General features: G+C 38.4%; 1 protein-coding gene across 22 annotated transcripts in view; it reads left to right on the top strand.

Moving 5' to 3' along the window:
• PUM1 (pumilio RNA binding family member 1) overlaps positions 1–21,875 on the top strand; it is a 131,703-nt gene that overhangs the window by 35,578 nt on the left and 74,250 nt on the right. For 11 of the 22 annotated variants that reach the window (XM_036256370.1, XM_036256369.1, XM_036256365.1 and 8 more), the window contains 3 exons: positions 322–390; positions 20,608–20,716; positions 21,680–21,858. In XM_036256370.1, coding sequence (XP_036112263.1) covers positions 322–390; positions 20,608–20,716; positions 21,680–21,858 — 357 coding nt within the window. Of the gene's footprint in view, positions 1–321; positions 391–10,862; positions 10,884–11,779; positions 11,943–20,607; positions 20,717–21,679; positions 21,859–21,875 lie in introns of those variants that run through there. The other 11 variants (XM_036256384.1, XM_036256383.1, XM_036256385.1 and 8 more) reach the window with 6 other exon arrangements.

Consider the following 21,875-nt stretch of genomic DNA (forward strand, 5'->3'; position numbering starts at 1 on the left):
CTTTACTTACTAAATTAAAAAGTATGAAAAATAGCTAACATTGATTCTCATGTGCTGTAATTTGCTCTCTTTTTTTTTCTTTTGGATTATTTGTTTTTCATGTTTTGAAAACAAAAGGGAATGGGAGGGGAGATAGCAGGGGTCATTGCTGAATCCTGATGGTTAAAGGTAAGTGAATGTAATCTCAGTCACTTGAAAATTGTTATTGTCTTTGTCAGTATCTGAAAGTCAACATAGAAAAGCTTTTCAGTTGTGTTTAATGTATATGTAAAATTCAAAATCCTAATTTGAAACTTCTCCTTCCTCTATTCTGAACAATAGGTACGGTCTATGGATGAACTGAATCATGATTTTCAAGCACTTGCTCTGGAGGGAAGAGCGATGGGAGAGGTAAGTGAACTGGTGTATCAGAAAAGAGGGCCTGTTTCTAAGGGAAGGTTGGAGCTGTCTTTCCTCACATGTGTCCGAATCTAGTCTCCAGAAGTATGTGCTTGCTTTTCCTTGTTGCCATTCTCATGATAGGAATGGAATATCGCAGAATTTTGCCAAAATGATCTCATAAGCAGAAAGTTAACCTTAGCCTAATGGCTTAAAAACAAAACAACCAAAGTATGAGCATAAATTATTTAGTATTAACCAGTCAGTGTAAATTGAGGTGTTAACATTTTATAAAATAATTTAATTTTATATACATACAGCGTCCTTGCCTCTGCTTCATTTTCCATTTGCTAGAGGAAGGGAGACTTATAATGGTTACCAATCAGAATATGTTGATAACCTATTTTTAGTAGTGCCATTTTTGAGGAAGTTGTTTAGAGCTCCATTGTGAAGAGGAAGTTGTTAGGTTTCTGGTGAAATAATTCCAGAAGTAGAGGCCTGAGCCAGTCATTCCTTATGTACATAGAATTCAGAAACAAGAATTCTGGTTTGATTGTAATGTTTAAATTTTGCAAAAACAAAATTTACTACCATCTGTTATATTGATAGGGAAAAATGCCATAATTCTAAAGAAAGGGGAGTATAGATGAAGTAAGCCGATTTCTGGTGATTCTAATTGTTGACAATAAGAATGTATTGGTGATAAGGTAGAACATACAGTTTGAATTGCTAAATATGTTACAGGTTCATAAATTGGGGTCTTTGGTTTGTGATTTTCTTGTTCTAGAGCTTAAACTTAGGTTTTTTTTCCTTCTGTTTTATTTTTTGTGTATCTGATATTTAAAATTTCTCACATCTTTTTTAAATGAAGAGATAATAGCTATATTGTAGATTTTTTTTTTTTTTTTTTACACCATTCATTAAATATATTTGTTTTTTCATTTAGTCAGTATTCTTTGATCCAGGCACTGTGCTAGGTCTGAGGATTCAAAGTTAAGATAATTCCTTTCCTGATTTATAACAAATACTCATAGACTGCCCTTGTGGATAGATACTAAATAGTTAAACTCTTTAGGTGTTTTGGTTCTGAGATTCTTGCTTTCTTTGTTATAAGATTTTGTTTTCAACTTTACTGAATCCTTTTGTGGTTAGAGTCCAAGGTCCTCTCATCTTAGGTTCATGGGTTTTTGGTCTGCTCTTGTTTTTTCTCTAGAGCTTTAAGAGAAGATTGGTAGGTGTCATTGTGTTTCCTTTGCTTGCCTAATATTGAAACAGTGTACATCAGTAAACAGTATATGGTTATTGGGTAAAAGATTTTTAAAATTAACTAGTAGAGCAAAATTTGAACAGAAAGTTAACAGATGTGTCTGATATTAAGTATAAATGAGGAAACCACATTTTTCTCTTCTCTACTTATGTGATACTAACCTGGTCCAATCTACCAAAATTCTAATCCAGGGATTTTAAAATTAATTACATAAAATCAAAATGATGCCTTGTTGTTGCTTTGCAAAATGACTTCTAATCTCTAAGGACTTCTTCTAATTGAAGTGTAGTGAACAGAACTGAATAGAAAGTGAATTTCATTTAAATGGCATTTAACAGAATTTTTTAAAAAATTGATGTTCAGAGAGAGAGGAAGGAGAGTTAGAAATATCGGCTGCCTCCTCTATGCCCTCTACTAGGGATCAAGCCTGCAACCTGGGCATGTGCCTTGACCAGAATTGAACCTATCACCTCGTGGCATGGGCTGATGCTCAACCACTGAGCCACACTGACGGGCGAAGTATTTTTAAAAATATTTTTTTAGTCCAAAAATGCCTTTTTTCAAAGTCTCCAAACCTTATCCTTCTTATTTTTGTTAGAAATGTCATTTTTGGATATACATATAGAATTCCTCACACCTGTATATAAACATGCATATATTATTTCAGTAACTCTTATGAGACCAGTGCTATTATGCAGATATGGAGAAAGGCCTTAGAAATGAAATAATTTGCTCAAGGTCAGGTAGCTATTAAAGTGATGGAGCTGGAATTCTGACCTGGCTTCCTCTCTAGAGCATGTGCCTTTAGAATAAACAAAGCCAATATTTGTAAAATGATTGACATTAAAAATCTCATTTTAGTAAGCTTTATAAAAATTGATATTTGGGGAGAATTCAAAAAATGCTTATTAATATACTTCCCTCTCAAACTAAAGATACTGAGGTTATTTTTTTTTTAATTAATTTTTTTTTATCCTCACCCGAGGACATTTTTCCATCTTTTGTTCAGATAGAGTAGGAGGGAGAGAGAGGAAGAAAGAGAGAGAGAGAGAGAGAGAGAAACATAGATGTGAAAGGGTCACATCAAGTGGCTGCCTCCCGCCCGACCCAACCAGGGCCGGGGACAAACTGCAACCGAAGTACGTGCCCTTAGCAGGAACCGAACCCGCATCTCTCTGGACCTCAGGCCGACGCTCTAACCGCTGAGCCAAACTGGACAGGGCTGAAGTTAGTTTTTGAAAGCTTAACCAGCATCTGGGCACAAAGGGAACAAACTAAGCATGGTTTCTGTATTCAAGGAACTCTTTTTAGCTAGTTGAGGAAGCAATGAATACGTATGACAACAGAAAGAGCACACACTTTTTTTCTGTGTATGGTTGGAATTTAGAAAAGGGAGTGATCAGCCCTGGCCAGTTTGGCTCAGCGGTTAGAGCGTTGGCCTGCGGTCCGGAGAGACCCTGGTTCTGTTCCCGCTAAGGGCATGTACCTCGGTTGCAGTTTGTCCCCGGCCCTGGTTGGTCGTGCGGGTGGCAGCCACTCGATGTGTCCCTTTCACATTGATGTTTCTCTCTCTCTCTCTTTTCCTCTCTCTCCCTCCCACTCTATCTGTACAAAAAATGGAAAAATGTCCTCGGGTGAGGATAAAAAAAGAAAAGGGAGTGATCAGACCCTGGCTGGTGTGGCTCAGTTGGTTGGAGTATTGTTCCTTACACTGAAAGGTGGTGGGTTTGGTTTCTGGTCAGGGCACATACCTAGATTTCTAGGTTGGGGCACTTATGGGAAGCAGCTGATTGATGTTTCTCTCTCTCTTTCTCCCTTCTAAAAATCAATGAACATGTCCTGGGGTGAGGATTTAAAAAAAAAGAGTAATCAGTATTGGCAGGACTAATTTGTGATTACTTGAATGGAGGGTGGTATAAGACTTGGGAAAAATCTTCTAGTTTAGTTACAATTTGCATAGGTGCGAGTTGGGAGAATGTTTTTTTGCAGTGATAAAAGGGAGATTGGCATAAAAGAGAAATGAAGAAAATAAGCTTTTATAATAAAATTTAAAAAACCCCAGCTTTTAGTTAGTTTAATGTCATTTAATTTCCTTCCCTTTAAGCAATAAAACATCTTTCTGGGAGGTGATGTGTATAAATGTAGCCTTTACCCATATAAATACTAAAATTTTAAGTAAATTGCATGGACTTTTAAGCTAGGCATTGTATATTTTTGCTGCATTTACTTTATGTGTATTTGTATGGGGTGTAGAGAAAAGGGAATAGGGGAAGGTACACCTCATTCGAGTAAACAATGCCTATGTTCAAGAATGTATGAGTCTTTAGAATACAGAGAATTGGCTACATTGAAAGTAATTGATCTCTAGTAACATTCAGGCTTCTTGGCTCTTGTTACATTACATTTTTTTTCATCAAAGCCACTACTAGACCCTTGGTGTCACTTTGCAAGATTTAGAGCCTCTCTTAGTGTAGCAATCTTGCTAAAGAAGTGGCTTCTTAAAACATCACCTTTAAACCTTGCTGGTTGTTTCAAGTACAGATCTTAGCTGAAGGACTCAGTACAAGTGCTTTACTTGCCCCCTATTCTAGAAAGTCAACATAAAAAAGATAGGAGCCCTGGCCGGTTTGACTCAGCAGTTAGAGAGTTGGGCTGCAGTCCAGAGAGACCCGGGTTCGGTTCCCGCAAAGGGCACATACATCTGTTGCAGTTTGTCCCCGGCCCTGGTTGGGTCCTGCGGAAGGCAGCCACTCGATGTGTCCCTTTTCACATCACTGTTTCTCTCTCTCTCTCTCTCTCCCCCTCCCTCTCACTCTATCTGAACAAAAAATGGAAAAATGTCCTCAGGTGAGGATTAAAAAAAAAAAGGAAAATAGGAAAATGTTTTAGGATTAAGGCCACAAATTTTCAAATGTTTCACCCTGGCCAGTTTGGCTCAGCGGTTAGAGCATTGGCCTGCGGTCCCGAGAGACCCAGGTTCGGTTCCCGCTAAGGGTATGTACCTCGGTTGCAGTTTGTCACTGGCCCTGGTTGGGTTGTGTGGGTGGCAACCACTCGATGTGTCCCTTTCACGTCGATGTTTCTCTCTCTCTCTCTCCCTCCCACTCTATCTGAACAAAATATCAAAAAAAAAAAATGTCCTCGGGTGAGGATAAAAAAAAAAATTTTCAAATGTTTCATCCACTGCTTGCTTAGCCCCCTTTATTCAACTTCAAGTCAAAGTTCTGAAAAGTTTAAAGGCACATATTTGAGCAGCTTCTTTATTTATATATGTAAAGTTTAGTTTGGTAGTTGAGTATTCAAGAGTGTATCTTTGGCTTTGGCTGGTTTGGCTCAGTGGTTGGAGTGTGGCCTGCGGACCAGAGAGTCCCGGGTTCGGTTTCCGCTAGGGGCACGTACAAAAAAAAAAAGAGTGTATCTTTGTAGTGCCCAGGAAGGCTCACTGACCTTGGGTTTCTGAGCTCTGCTGCTACACTGGTTTGGCTTATGATCTTGCGTGACTTATTTGCCCCACCTGTAGGAGGGCAGCATTATTGCTGTTCTCGTTCTAAAAAGGGATGGATTTGCAAAGAGGAGAGTGGTTCTAATTGGAAGTCCTTTGAGAACCTTTTTATTATGTGATACGTTTTCTAACTTTTAAAAACCAAAGACTTTTTTCTTTTTTTTTATCCTCACCCGAGGACATTTTTTTGCCTTTATCTTCAGAGGGGGAGAGAGAGAGAGAGAAACATCAATGTGAGACAGACACATCGAGTGGAAGACTTTTTTCTTTTTAAGATTACTTAATGCTTTATATGTCTTAGACTTGACACCTTTCAGGAACGTTAAGCTAGTAGTGATTATTTCTAGAATAAACAGAATGTGTTTAGATGTGACCTTGTATGTTCATCTTAGAAAACTGAAATGTAGAAAAGCTTACCTTTGGTAATAGACACGTTTGTACACCTGAGAAAGGAAATCTGGAAAGTGCTCCCTGTATGTGGAGTAATAATGAATCCTGACCCGTTCCCTGTAAGTAGAATAAGGCGAGATATATTTAAAATACAGTTTTAGTCTGGCCAGTGTGGCTCAGTGGTTGAGTGGTTGAGTGAGACATGCACCAAGAGGTTGCTGGTTCGATTCCTGGTCAGGACATATGCCCAGGTTGTGGGCTTGATCCCTAGTGGGGGCCATGCAGGAGGTGGCCAGTCAATGTTCTCTCTCATCAATGTTTTTGTCTCTCTCTTCCTCACACTGTAAAATCAATAAAGGGAAAAAAAAATTAAAATACAGTTTCAGATTCTCATTAGATATTATATGGGAATTCTATCCATAAGTGTGAGACAGCAGATGACTTAATAGGAGGAGGAACATGATAGTGATTTGGAGAGCTGGTATCCCAAAGAAAGGTATAACTTGGTTAGCAAAAAATCTCACTGGACCAGAACTCTGAAGCCACAGCTTCCAGTCTTGGCTGAGACATTCATCTTCTTTGGACTTTGCTTTTCCCATCTGTAAGACAAAGTAGGACTAGTTAGTTTCTCGGATTCCTTTCAAGTCTAAGATTCTTGAATTTTGCCCATAATTCTAGCTTTATTTTATTTTATTATTATTTTTTTTAATCCTCACCTGAGGATATTTTTCCATTTTTTGTACAGATAGAGTGGGAGGGAGAGAGAGGAAGGAGAGAGAGAGAGAAACATCGACGTGAAGGGACACATCAAGTGGCTGCCACCCGCACGACCACCCAGGGCTGGGGACAAACTGCAACCGAAGTACGTGCCCTTAGCGGGAACCGAACCCGGGTCTCTCCGGACCGCAGGCCGACGCTCTAACCGCTGAGCCAAACTGGCCAGGGCTATTTTATTTTATTTTTTGGTTAATCCTCACCCGAGGCTATTTTTCCAATGATTTCCTAGGTAGAATGGAAGAATGGAAGGGAGGGAGAAGAGGGTTGGGAGAGGGGAGAAAAGGAAACATCATTGTGAGAGAGACACATCAATTGGTTGCTTCCTGCACATGCCAACAGGGGCCAGGGATCGAACCTGCAACCCAGATATGTGCCCTTGACCGGAATCGAACCCTTGACCCTCGGTCCGAGGGCCAACGCTTTAACCTGCTGAGTCAAACCAGCCAGGGCTATAATTCTATCTTTAAAAGTATATGAAACAGTTTATTTCTGGGATCTCTGTTTTGTTCTCTTGATCTATATGCCTATTTTTATGTCAGTACCATGCTGTTTTGATTACTGTGGCCTTGTAGTATAGTTTGATATTAGGTCTAATACCTCCAACTTTGCTCTTTTTTCTCAAGTTTGCTGAGGTTATTTTGGGTCTTTTATGGTTCCATATAAATTTTTGGAATGTTTTTCCAGTTTTGTGAGATATGCTGTTGTATTTTAATAGGAATTGGGTTGAATCTAAAGGTTGCTTTGGGTAGTATGGGCAGTTTGATGATGTTATTTCTTCCTATCCATGAACATGGTATGTGCTTCCACTTATTTATATCTTCTTTAATATCTTTCTTCAGTATCCTGTAATTTTCTGGGTACAGGTCTTTATGGTCAATTAATATTTGACAAAGGAGGCAAGAACATAAATTGGGCAAAGGCAGTCTAGTCAATAAATAGTGTTGGGAAAATTGGACAGGTATATGCAAAAAAATTGAAACTAGGCCACCTCCTTACACCACACACAAGAATAAACTCAAAATGGATTAAAAACTTAAATGTAAGTCACAAAACCATAAAAATCCTAGAAGAAAACATAGGCAATAAAATTTTGGACATTTCTCATAGCAAAATTTTTTCTGATAAATTGCCTCAGGCAAGAGAAAGAAAAGAAAAAAATAAACAGCCTTGGCCAGTTTGGCTCAGGCCTGTGGACCAGAGAGTCCCAGGTTCGGTTTCCGCTAGGGGCACATACCAAAAAAAGAAAAAAGAAAAAAATAAACAAATGATACTACATAAAACTAAAAAGCTTTAAAAAGATACCCCACTGAATGGGAGGACGTATTCACGAATGATACATCTGGGGGTTAATTCCCAAAATTTATAAAGAACTTGTACAACACAACACAACAAAAAAAGCAATCCAATTAAAAACAGGCAGATAACCTGAATAGACATTTTTTCAAAGTGGATATATAGATGTGAAATAAAGATGAAAAGATGCTTGATGTCACTGATCATCAGAGAAATGCAAATTAATACCACAGTGAGATAGCACAATATACCTGTCAGAATGGCTATTATCAATAAATCAACAAGTGGTGTTGAAGATGAGGAAAATAGAGAACCCTGGTGCAGTTTGTGGGACTGCAGACTGGAGAAACTATTGTGGAAAACAGTATGGAATTTCCTCAAAAAATTAAAAATGGAACTGCCTTATGACCTAGTGATTCCACTTCTAGGAACATATCTGACGAAACCTGAAACACCAATTCGAAAGAATATATACACCCCTGTGTTCATTGCAGTGTTATTTACAATAGCCACTATTTGGAAGCAGCATAAGTGCCCGCCAGTAGATTAATGAATAAAAAAGCTGTGGTTCATTTACACAGTGGAATACTACTCTGCAGTAAAAAAGAAAGAAATCTTTTGGAGAGTATTATGGTAAGTGAAACAAACCAGTTAGAGAAAGACAAATACCATATGATTTCACTTATATGTGGAATCCAATGAACAAAATAAACTAATAAAATAGACATAGACTCATGGATACATAAAACAGACTGACAGCTGTTAGATGAGAAGGAAATTAATGGGCTGGGTGAAAAAGGTGAAGGGATTAAGCAAAAAGCAAAACAACCAAACCAAAAATAACACATTGATTATCAGAGGGAAAGGGGTGGGGGATGGGGTGGAAGAAGGCAAAGGGGGAGAAATGGTGGTGGAAAGAGATCTGATTTGGGGTGGTTGGCGCACAATGCAGCATGCAGATCATGTGTTATATAGAGTTGTACACTTGAAATCTGTATGCTTTTATTAACCAATTTCACCCTAATAAATTCAATAAAAAATGACAAAAGCAAAAAATAGAAAACAGAAATAGTTCTGCTTTTTTTAGGATATCCACAGGGCATCTAAGAGATGCCTTTTTTGAGTGATTTTGCCCTCATGGTGTAGAGGTTTCATAACTTTTCATTGAGCTCTCTTAGGTGACTCATTTACTGGTTTGCAGCTGCCTAAGACATTGGGTGTCTGTCTATTAGGGCTCATGAGTTGGTAATTCTGAAATCAATACAAGGGAGACCCTAATGTGGATATGAAGTCTGTTAAAAAATGTCCCCACATCTTTCCGTCATGGCAAACAGAATGGCTCATAGAATTGGAGGCTTTTGGGAAGCTAAAAGTACTTCCAGTATCCATAGCCCTACTTCACGTGGACAATTCCTCTCAATTAGAGTCTCAATTGAGTAACTAAAGGGACTCCAAAATGGATTGAATTTTGGAAAGGAGATATGTTGTCTTCCAGCAAGCTCATGCAACCTTTCTTGCAGAAGGGAGAAAAATGTAATATTGTCTTGTGGTATATTAATATAAAGATATCTGACCAAGCAGTGTAACGAATCCATTTTCCCCTCCCAAAATGTATCTTTTGAATACAGATAGGAATACTGAAAGCTGCCTGTTTCTATAACTTTGTATTAATAACCATTTAGTTGTCAGGCATTTTTGACATCTTGCTATTAAAATGAAATATTTAGAGAAAACATAATTAGCCAGACCAAGTGATCTGGAGGAATGCAATTGCGGTTAATAACTTTTTTGTATTAGATTAATGATGGTGTGTCAGAGGTGAAGTGTTTCTTCATGAGTCTTGTTTGGGAAAGTTCCTGGGATCTCGTAATAGTTTGGGGATTGGGATTAGGCATTTTGAGGAATGAGAAGATGTTTTTCTGCCCTGGCTGGTTTGGCTCAGCGGTTAGAGCATCGGCCTGCGGTCCAGAGAGACCTGGGTTCGGTTCCCACTAGAGTCACATACCTCGGTTGTGGTTTGTCCCTGGACCTGATGGGTCGTGCGGGTGGCAGCCACTTGATGTGTCCCTTTCATGTTGATGTTTCTCTCTCTCTCTCTCTCTCTCTCTCTCTCTCTGTTCCTCTCTCTCCTTCCCACTCAACCTGAAGAAAAAAAATGGAAAAGTGTCCTCGGGTGAGGATAAAAAACAAATTTAAAAAAAGAGAAGATGTTTTTGTAACGCTGAGAATGTGCGTGCAAATAATATTTGGAACCTGCTTCCAATTCTGTCCTGTCACTTTGAGACCTGTGTGGAACCCCACTCCTTCCTAAATGTGTTTTCTATCCTTGCACTGGGCAGACCTACCACCATGTATGTTTAGCTGTCTTGGAATGTTTGAATGCAGTAAAATATGCTCCTTTGAAGCAGGATGTAGCTAGCCGATCCACATAACTGCTTAATCTATATTCATTTAATTTCTCCCCTTTGGTCCTTCTTTTGGCTAAAATGCTTTCATTCTTTTTATCCACATAAGCATGCTTTATGAGCAAGGGTAACCCAATTAAATAGCTGCAATAAAACATCAACGCTTTCAAGACACTTTGGCATTGATTTCATTACCTATGTGAATCTCCCAACAGGTTTTTGTGATGTATTAGTACCATTTAAAAACAATTTTTTTTCTTAATTGATTTTAGAGAGAGGAAGGGAAAGGGAGAGAGAGACAGAAACATCTGATGAGAGAGAACATCAGTTAGTTGCCTCCTGCACGCCCCCCCCTGGGGATCAGGCCCACAACCTGGTTATCCGTCCTGACCAGGAATCAAACTAGCGACCTCTTGGCGCATGGGTCGACGCTCAGTCACTGAACCACAGTGACTGGGCAGTACCATTTTTTTACACAAGGAAAATGAGTCCTAAGGTCACATGACTCCAGCTAAGGTCAGAACTGTCAAGATGTTGGATTGACTAAGTTTTATTCCATTAGGCTCAGAAATAATAGTTGCAATATATTGAACATATATGATTTGCCATATACTGTGCCAATCACTTCATATACATTATAGTCTTCAGAGTGGTCCTTCAATAATATGCCTTTTTATAGACCAGGAAAAAAGGGATTAGAGAGGTTAATATGATCATGAGCCAGCTGTTTGAACCCAGATCTGTATCCAGATCTTGAATTTTTCTATTGTTCATTTCCGCATGTCCAGAGTCTACTCATTATTCAAAATCCAGCCTTAATTTCAGCTCCTCTATGAAAGCTTTCTTGTCTCACCAACCAAAAGCTATGGAGGTAAATTCATGTAGCAAGTTATTTGCATCATTTTTATGGCCCTAATTTATTTTATACATAGTGATTTGTGTAAATCTTTTTTATTAGCTTGCACTTAAGGTTGTTGAGGGCAGGGGCTTCAGCTAATGCAGTTTGTAAGTAGTGGCTAATGTGTTATTTTGAATGAATCTTCTACCAGTAAACACCTTCTAAGCATGGATTCCTCTTTATTTTCTCTTTTACTTCAGAAGTTGGTATTGCTTTCTCTTCAAGGGACCACAGTTCAATTGTCTGTATTCTCTGTTCAGAATACTTTTCCACCCTCAGGGATGTGCAGTGTGTGAAGGGGAGGATGAGGAACAGAGAGAACTGAAAAACATTCATTCAACCTTCTCTGCAAATTTTTACATTTTTGAACTATTAATTACTTTTTGTTTAATATAGTTGTAACCAGAAAAATAGGACACTTTCCCTGGGCCATTTTCTGGAGCATGGAAATACCCTCATAAAAAACATACAACCAGACATAAGAGTATCTAGAAAACTGAAATTACTTTTGTTATATTTCTTGTTTAAGCATGTATTAAACTATATTGTGTGTAGTTCTTGTGTATTGTTATTTTATTGATGAGGAACCAGAACACCAAAGTTAAATTCATTGTCTCTTGGTTAATTAATATATCGTATGGTACTATGTCATTTATATAATCATTTATATAACTATTAAAGTCTTGATGTAGTATAACATGACTGTAGTTATGTTATAGATACAACCATACATTTTATTCATATATAAAAACAAATGACGTTATTTATAGCTAATTTGCAGAGGTGACATAGTCCTCTCTTTCCTTACATGCATTTCCTATATACTCAGCAGAAAAAGCCTGCGTCACTCTGGGCATTTCTTCATTTTTTTTAACATAGTTTACTGTCGGTCTTTCAAGTTTTATGAAGGTAGCAGAGAAAAGAAGTGTCTTTTGGCTCTGTTCAAATAACTCGAACTGGAAAGGTATAAAGAAAACTTTATTTTCAGTGGATTCAGCAGTGGAGAAAGGATTACTATGGGGCTTTCCTCAGGTTAGTTTATCACAAAATAACATGGAGATTGAGATGCTAACAATAACTTTGAATTTTTTTGAAGAGCATGCTTTATGAAAGTTCTCGCAATGTCTGTTGTATGTTTCTTTTCAAGGATGAAGTTGTTAACAATGATTGTGTTCTTTGTGTGGTAAAGAACCCTGGGAAACTCCTGTGCTCCTTTGAAGAGAATGCTTTTAACAGTAATCATCAGTTGAAGAACTGTCTGTAATGCTGTCTAATTTGTGGTGGATTAAAATTTAAGAGCTACCAAACTTTTCTTATCTCTATTTGATTATTTTTTTGCTCTTACTGTTCCCTAGCAACCCACAAGTGGATCTTTAGGACAACCTTAAAACTTTAACCATTGGGCTTGTAAACTTAAACTTGCACTACTGTATTCTTACATATTTGTATCTTGTTTTCATCTAGCCTCTGCTCTCAGTTGACTCTACAGAATAGATTGCTGGTTAAAAGAACTTCAGTGATAGTCTGGTTTATGTATACTTAGTAACTTCATTCTTGATCATCATAATGGGCTATGAGTCTTCACTTTTGAAATTACATGGCATCTATTTATTTATTTATTTATTTATTATCCTCACCCAAGGACATTTTTTCAATTTTTATTCAGATAGAGCGGGAGGGAGAGAGAGGAAGAGAGAGAGAGAAACATTGACATGAAAGGGACACATCGAGTGGCTACTACCCGCACGACCCAACCAGGGCTGGGAACAAACTGCAGCCGAGGTACATGCCCTTAGCGGGAACTGAACCTGGGTCTCTGTGGACCGCAGGTCGATGCTCTAATCGCTGAGCCAAACTGGCCAGGGCCATAGCTTTATTTTTTAATGCTTTGAAAACTGAGGCATCTAAGCAGCAGTTTGTACCTTCCTTGCCCCCATTTCTACAGGTCCCTTCTTGGACCATTTTTTTCCCTGGATTACTGTAGTGATCTCTTTGCTTAGTCTCCCAGTGTCCATGTGCTTTCCCTCACCCCATTTTATGGAGGAATGTCAGATTAATATTTTATAATTAGTTTTTATAATATCACTCCCTATTGGATTAGAGCCCAACTCCTTGGTGTTCCATAAAGCACCACTGGCAATTGGACTAGTTGTGCTTTTTCACCCTCTCCTGATTCCTCTCCTAAGTCAATGCCAGGCTCTTTTTTATTGGTGGACACCTGTGCTACTTGCTATCATTTCTACTTTTGCTCTTTGTGGAAAGTCCTTTTCACTGTTTTCTCACTCTCAATCCTCCCTGACCCTGCTTTAAGGCATTACTTGACTAGTCCTATCCCAGGTTATTGTTCCTTTCTTCATCTGTAGTGGGTTGTGAAGTTTGAAAGTCTGGCCAGTGTGGCTTGAGCATCCTCCCATGGACTGAGAGGTCCCAGTTTGATTCCCAGTCAGAACACATACCTGGGTTGTGGGCTCTATCCCTGGCAAGGGGGTGTGTGGAAATCAGCTGATTGATGTTTCTCACATCAATGTTTCTCTCTCTTTCTCTAAAAAAAATAAACAAAAACATACTTTAAAAAAAAATATGAAAAATGTCTGTCTCACCTTAAAATGCTTTGTAAAAAATGCTTTGTAACTGTATTGGTTTGATTTCTGGTAGGTTTTTCTTTTTAATATTTTCTTTCAGGACAAAGAAGTCTTTTACTACTTTTATTATTATTATTCCAGTAGTGGCTAATGCAGGCTACTCAAGTAATACTTTACTTTTGCCCGGTCAGTGTGGCTCAGCGGATTGAGCATTGTTCCATGTTCTGAGAGGTTGCTGGTTCAATTCCTTGTTAGGGCACGTATCCAGGTTGTGGGTTTGATCCCAGTGTGGGCTGTGCAGGAGGCAGCTGATTGATGTTTCTATCTCTCTCCCCCTCTATCTAAAAAATCAATGAAAACATATTTTAAAAAATGTAATGCTTTACTTTTTACACCAGTAAGTACTTGAGATACTGAAACTTACATTTTTTTCAGCAGCTAGAAAAGTAGTATTGGTTTTCCAGATGTGGGAGAGAAGATCAAATTACCTTATACTGTCCAAGCCTAAGTGATTTGTGTGATTTCATCCTTATTGGTGGAAATGTTATTAAAGGACATTAGCTACAACTACCAACAGTGCTTATGAAAAGTATTTAATAGCTCTGGCCAGTGTGGCTCAGTTGGTTGGAAATAAAAAAAAAAATTATATATATATGTATATAAAGTACTTAATAATTTGGCAAAATATTTTTTTTTAATCTGCTAATTTTATATACTGCATAATCGCAAAAACTTTTTTTATTTTATTATTATTATTATTTTTTATCCTCATCTGAGGACATTTTTTCATTTTTTGTTCAGATAGAGTGGGAGGGAGAGAGAGGAAAAGAGAGAAACATCGACGTGAAAGGGACAGACACATCGAGTGGTAGCCACCTGCATGACCCAACCAGGGCCGGGGACAAACTGTAACCGAGGTACGTGCCCTTAGTGGGAACCGAACCCGGGGCTCTGTGGACTGCAGGTTGATGCTCTAACTGCTAAGCCAGACCGGCCAGGGCAAAACTTTTCTTTTTTTTTTAGAGGACTATATTAGAATTCAACCAAAAGAGATATTTAGTTAAGAGCCTATTAGTATGGACATTTGTTTTCAGTAGTAATTATCTTGCCACATAAGCTAAAAAAAAAGTTCTGTTTTGAACTAATGGACCTAGTGATCTTTTTTTTTTTTATCCTCACCCGAGGACATTTTTTGTTCAGGTAGAGTGGGAGGAAGAGAGAGGAGCAGAGAGAGAGAGAGAAACATCGACATGAAAGGAACACATCAAAAAACTTTATGGATACTTTCCTATGCAAATATTAGTGGTCAAACAAGTCCAGTCCTTAATAATCATCCTGCCTCTTAGTTTCTGCAGAGTTATGGTTCTTCTTGTAGTGTTTTGTTAGGGCTCTTAATTTTACGGAATTTGTACTGCAGTGTGCTGGGTGATGTTGTGCTGGTCACATGGGAGCATTTCATTGGCTAGTCAGTTTTATCAGTGTTATTTAGGAACAGAGTAGTACTTAGCTAATTCTTTGAGTGGTTATTCTGCATTTACTTTATACACTGTCTCATTTAATGTTTATAACAGTTGATTTTATAGGTGAGATAACTGAGGCATAGAAGGGTTAAATTCACACAGTTGGTATTTTAGAGCACTTTTATTTTTTTCTCCAATTTTTATTCATTTATTTTTGTTAAGATATTTCTCCTTTTCCCCCCTAGAACCCTTCCTCCCCATCTTGTCCCCCTACCCCCCTATTTTTAATTAAAAAATTTTTTTTAAAATTTATTTTTTTAAGAGAGAGAGGAAGGGAGAGAGTGATATCGATTGGCTGCCTCCTGCATGTCCCCTACAGGGGATTGAGCCCACAACCTGTGCATCTGCCCTGACTGTATATCTAATCAGAGACTTCTTGGTGTATGGGAGGATGCTCAGCCAACTGAGCCACACTGGCTGACACCTGCTGGGCTAAAACCAGTTTTTAAAAACATGATTTCAGAGCACTTGAGTGCTCTACCACTATATATTATGTCTTAAAATAAGAAGCCTAGAGGTTCTCAGCCCTTTACTGTCTCCAGCTCTGTTTACAGGGCTCTTACTGTTAGTAGGGGTTAATGTGATGATTGATTGTGCAAGTGTGGCTTTGTGCATTGTCTTTTTTGTTAGATGATAAAATAAAAAAAGGTGTTTCCAATCACAATTTAGAGATTTCCCAAGCAGATAGCAGTATTTGTAAACCAGCACTTGATTTTTGTTTTGTTCTCTAGAAGCCTCATGAATAAACCTACTTGACTTCTTTAAGTGTTTTCTTTTACAAACCGGTAGTTCAAGTGGGGGTGTGTGTGTGTGTGTGTGTGTGTGTTTCTCCCAAAGATTTAAGAACATACACCATTAGAGGGTTAATTAGGAATCTCATTTAATAGGATAATGCAAAGAAAAGTTTAGCTTTTGTGTTACTAAGGAGGAGGTAGGCTCTCCTAGTGTTGGTTCTTAGTTTTGTAGGTCTTGAAAGGGATCCCAGCCACTAATTCAGAGATGATTGGATTATGAAATTAATTTACACTAACCAGAACCACGAGAAACTAATGTAAAAAACCATAATGCAGTTTATTAATTTATGAGGAGAAATAGTAACCCTCAAGTGGACAGGATGATTTCATCCAGTGATTGGCATGCTTGGCTACAGGAGGAAGCCAAGTTCTTATAAAAAGTTTGCTTGCTAAGCAGAGTCTGAGCCAGGGAAGTTACTTGGATGTTTTTAATGGCTGCTGTAGTCAAGCTACTAAATAGCTTGGTGCATTAATTGCTTATTATAAGGACAGAATTGTTTGTGCATGATATGCACGGACATGCCATCTGGATAATACTGTCTGCATTCTGACTCCTTGGGTCTCCTTTGCTTGTGTGGAACCTTTCCTAATTCCCGTTATCTTCCTTTAGAATTGTCAAATTTTTAATCCTCTTATTACCTAATATATTAAGTGAATTTTGTAAACCTCGGCAGTGATCAGTTCTTTTTTGTCCTGTTGGAGAGCAGTATTTATGTGCAAAACTGAGGTGTGATTTAAATGAAGGTTTGGCAACTCCTGGTATTTATGCCAGTGGGTTGATGAACCCCAGGATGTTTTAGCTTGTGCTGGGAATGATGTTACCTCCAGAAAGGTTGCTGCTGAATTTGAAATAACAATTAGATACTCAACATCTCTTTGTCTTATAATTCAGTAGATTATAGTATAGCTTCTTTTTTTTCTATCCTCACCTGAGGACACCTTTCCATTTTTTATTCAGATAGAGCAGGAGGGAGGGAGAGAGAGAGAGAAACATCGATGTGAAAGAAACACATTGAGTGGCTGCCACCCGCACGACCCAACTAGGGCCGGGGACAAACTGCATCCGAGGTACATGCCCTCAGTGGGAAGTGAACCTGGGTCTCTTTGGACCACAGGCCAATGCTCTAACCACTGAGCAAAACCGGCCAGGGCGAATAGCTTCTTTTAATATGATCAGATTTGAACAGTAATGTATTTTAGTTGACTCTTGAATATGTGCTTGCCACAAATTCTCAGTAAGCTTAACATGTCTAAGTTGATTTGATTTAACAGAATTTTAAAAAGCCAGTCATTTTTTTAAAAAGGGCTATAAGACATAGTAGGGGAGAACATGAAATGGAATTGATACAATTTTTTCCAAATTCAAAAGTACTTGAATTTTAGATACTAGAACAAGAAGTGCTTCTTGAAATAAGACTCTTAAGGAAGTATTTTGAATATAAGAAAACTCCCCCATATATTCAAAACTGTATTAGTTACCTATTGCTACATGACAAATTACCCTAAAATTTAGTGGCTTAAAACAACACAGCTTAAGTCTCATGTTTCTGGAGGTCAAGAACCCAGTTATGGCTTTGCAAGGACCTCTCTTTTAGGGCCCCTTGCAAGTGGCAGTCAGGATTTCAGCTGGGGCTGCAGCCATCTCAGTGTTCAACTGGGGTAAGGTCTGCCTCCAAGCTCACTCATATGATGATGTCAGTATTAAGTTCCTCACAAGGTGTTGGACCGAGGGCCTCAGTTCCTAATGAATTGATGTCCAGTGACCTCTCATAGTTCCACAACATATCAGCTAGCTTCATCAAAGGGAGCAGGCAAAAGAGATGACAATAAGAGGACAATAGAGAATAGTAGAAAAAAGGCTGAAGTCAATTTTTGTAACATAATCTTGAGAGTGACAACCCATCACTTTTGCCTTGTGTTATTCCTTAGAAGCAAGTCACAAGGTCTAGCTCACAGTCGAGGGAAGAAGATTACATATGGGCATGAGTACTAGAGGAATCATTTCACATGATGTTTACCACCAACTGAGGAATGGGAATGATTTGGGGAAAAGAAAAATACTAGGTTCTATGTCAGATCCAGAGACTCTGAAGAGGCTTGCTATGTTTGCTTCTGTCTTTGCTCAGGTACTTTCATACGGTACTTGCCTTCCCATTTGCAGGGCGCTCTTGCAACCCATGGTTTCTACCTTTTTTTTGGTCCCAGAATCAGCATGCTGCCACCCTCTCTTTCCCACCTCCCTTTTCTTTATCTCTTACAGACTTGCCTTTTCAGTACCTGCTGTTTTCATTGATAATAGTTATTTGATCTTGCTGCCATTCTGCTGAAGCATATAGAGTTCTAGTATTTTGGGGCTATTCCTAGCATCTATTTAGGATTTATACCAATTGTTAATAGTCTGAGAGATAGTTGGTATCTGATCAGGGTCTTGAATTTTTTGGCATGTGTTCCTATGAGACTTGTTGCATTTACTACTACTTTGAAGTAGAATTTTCAGTTTTTAACACCTTTCTACATGTTGTATAGTTGTTTCCTTTGAGAGAATTTGGCCTGGAAACAGCCTTGCTTGTATGTTCACCTGCTTTTGCTGGCCTTGGGTGTTATGACAGTCTGGCAAGCTATATTGAAAGATGACAGGATTCCAGAAGTCATTTTTGAAGCCTTGAGTTCAAGGACTGCTGCTTTCAATAAGTGATTTGACAAATTATGGTCAGATTATATTATTTTGCACATGGAATCTGGTACTTATAAAAAGAGTTCCCAATTTGTGTTGAGATGGATGCCACTATAATGAATATTTTTGATCACCTTTGCTCTCTTTTCATCTTATATGGAGAATAAAATTAACCAACAAGTGAGGTGTCCCTTGTGCTGACATTCTTCTGGTACACAGAGGAGAAGTTGATGTGGACTCCTGTTTGCTCACACTCCCTACAAAATACAGGAAAAAAATCAGAATGTTAGTTGGAAAAGGCACAACCAATAGGGAAATAAATTCTATTTTTAATCTTGTGAGAGGGCATTTTTGAGACTAAAAGGAGTTGTTTAAAAACAATAATTCTTGAATTGTGCTTGAGTAGTTCACATTAATTTTCAGTGTTCCTTCTGTGATTTATAGCTATTTTGCCTTGGTGTGATGCCATTGAATATATTTATAATAAGAAGGTACTATTGGCAGGCATTGTGCTAGGCACTTCATTGCAACAACATGAAAAATATCAATACAAAGAGAATGAGGCCCAGGACAGTTCAGTGATTTGGCCTAAGGACACACATCAAAGTTGTCTGGGCTCCTCTTCCCATCTGTTCCTCCCCTGCCTTCCCAAATCTCCTCAAGTTTACAGACCAGCTATCTCCTTGTTTTCCCCAAGGATGAACCCGAGGGGCTTAGTAAGAATTGACTGCTTATAACTGCTCATCTTCAAGTAAAACTATGCTTCTGTGAATTTGAATGCCAGACCAAACTGTATTCTGATCTTGTTGGCTTAGAAAATAAATTAGGGCCCGAAGAGAAAAGTATATGGGAAACTGCTTTGGTTTAAGTGTAGTAACCCATGTTTATCAGAGTTATAGTTCTAGATTAAAATTATGCTGAGAAACCTAGAATTTAGTTTTGGAAAATTGAGATTCATTTTAGTGAGGGCAAAGTTGAGTTATTCCTCCATTATCATTGGGTTGTGGGTTTTAAATTGGGAAGGTAGACATTTATTGTCAAGGAGAGCAAATGTTTTGTGCTTCCTTGGTTTTTAATTCTGCTCCTCTGAGACATTCAACTCTCCAGGTGTGCTCATTTATGCTCAAAAGCCTTGATTAAATACTGTCTCGAACACCTGAGTTTCTTGTCTGACTAGTAGCAGCTGAAATAAAAACATAATTAGAGGAAATAAAGAGGGACATTTCAGTAAGTAAGGCTGATGACCAGAATGAAGAATGATGGCATTCTAGTGGAATTTTGTTTTGTAACTCTGGTCACGAATGCTTTGATCTTGTGCAAAACTGCACTGTGTTTTCCTTGAAAGGTACTCTGCGTTTCTTTGGTTGAAGCTAAAGTTCTCATATTGGTTTAGGGCCAGTGATGCCTGTATTTGTATGAAGCATAGAATGTTTTGTGAAGCCACTTCAGTGGCATTACTAAGTATTGTTAAAATTAACTGAGGTTAGGAGATTTTCTCTCTTCCGGTAGTGGGGAAAGGCCCTAGCTGTTCTGTCTTTCCAAAATTTTGGAATAGGTTAATGATGTGGTTGGGAAGTGTTTTTTGTTTTTATTTCTGGTGATGAAAGTGTTTTGTTTAACAGAATCTGTATATAAAGGAGGTGGATTTTGTCTCTAGCATTCTTTAGGTGGGGTCTGAATTCATGCTGTAGTTTGAGTAACTTTATAGGGTCAGTTAGTACACATGTAGGCAGAAGTGTTTTAGTAGTGTTGCGGATACTTTTCTTTTTTCAGTAAGAGACTTCTTAGCAGGCAGCTAGCTAATAGATCTAACATTAGTCCCCTTCCTCTCCTTTAAAAATCTTGGCATAGGTTAAGTGACTAATTCTAGATACTTAAATTAAGCTGAGCCTATATTGTGATGGGTTGATCTGTGCAGCCCCTTCCCACCCTTTGCTTTAGGCCTTTCTGTAACTTTTGCCAAATGAACAGTAGTGCTCTGACCACAATCTGTAGCCAGACCACTGTAATTAAAGACCCTCAGGGCACGCGAGCATCTTCAGTACCCTTGTCTAAAAGAAAGTGTTGACTGCTGTACTTTCATTCTTTATGAATTCTTTAAAAGCGTCTATTATTTTTAATTTGCAGCAGCTCTTGCCAGGTAAAAAGTTTTGGGAAACAGATGAATCCAGCAAAGATGGACCAAAAGGAATATTCCTGGGTGATCAATGGCGAGACAGTGCCTGGGGAACATCAGGTAATCTAGATCTAGCATCTGTACTGTGATTTATGCCTGTCTTAGAGCTCCTTTCCTCAGCAATTGGCAAGTCATGAATTTTACATCAGTGACATAAGCATGTCAAGCAGTGTCCTGTCCTGTAGTATAATTGCCATGAAGGAGCTTATATGATGTAATTTATTAAAACATAATTAAGACAAAATCAAATCTTCAGTGTTTTATTGAAGTGTTAGCCACAGGACAATGGTCTTATTTGAAATGACCATAATTTCAGTTATAAATTTTTGTTCTGTACTGCTGTCAGCATACTTAGAATTAGAAAATCCTTGCCTGCCATTTGAAGTCATGTTTCTTTTTCCTCCCGTTGCCCCTCTATAACGTGTATGGGATATTTATCTGTGAATGTGGTCGGGGCCAAATAAGTCACTGGGCACGGATGCTTTTCTGACAGACTACCCTTGAAGAAGGATTCGGAGAACTTGTAGAAGCAGACACACTGACAGCAGAAAGAAATGGCAGATCACAGGGAGGAAGGAAACAGAAAACCCAAAAGCTGATGTGCTATTACATCACAGTGTAAGAATGGAACCTCAGATAACAGCGAGTCAGCAGAAAAGATCAAATTGTGTTGTTTTTAAAAAGGGCAGTTAAACCATATTTTGTTCCAGTAATATCAATAAAATATATTAAAAAGAAATTCTACTACTTGAAAGGGACAGACATTAATTTATTCACTTAGCTAGGTAAACCAGTTATGTGAACTGCTGTGTTGCTCTGCTATCCTGGATATATGAAGGGTGTGTTCCGTTTTCTTAGCTATTTAGAAAATTATACTTATGGAAAAGCACAATAGGAGGTTTTGGCTCAACTGACCATGGCAGGTTTTCTGATTCCCAGTCATTGGTTTATCCATGAGACATCACTCATAATTTGTTTGAGCCTCTGGCTGCACTGTATCATGCTTGTGTATCTTTTTTGTAGATCATTCAGTTTCCCAGCCAATCATGGTGCAGAGAAGACCTGGTCAGAGTTTCCATGTGAACAGTGAGGTCAATTCTGTACTGTCCCCACGGTCGGAGAGTGGGGGACTAGGCGTTAGCATGGTGGAGTATGTGTTGAGCTCATCCCCGGGCGATTCCTGTCTAAGAAAAGGAGGATTTGTAAGTTGGCTTGAGGA

This window comes from Molossus molossus, unplaced genomic scaffold (assembly GCF_014108415.1).
Source record: "Molossus molossus isolate mMolMol1 unplaced genomic scaffold, mMolMol1.p scaffold_m16_p_12, whole genome shotgun sequence".
NCBI classification, from domain to species: Eukaryota; Metazoa; Chordata; class Mammalia; order Chiroptera; family Molossidae; genus Molossus; species Molossus molossus.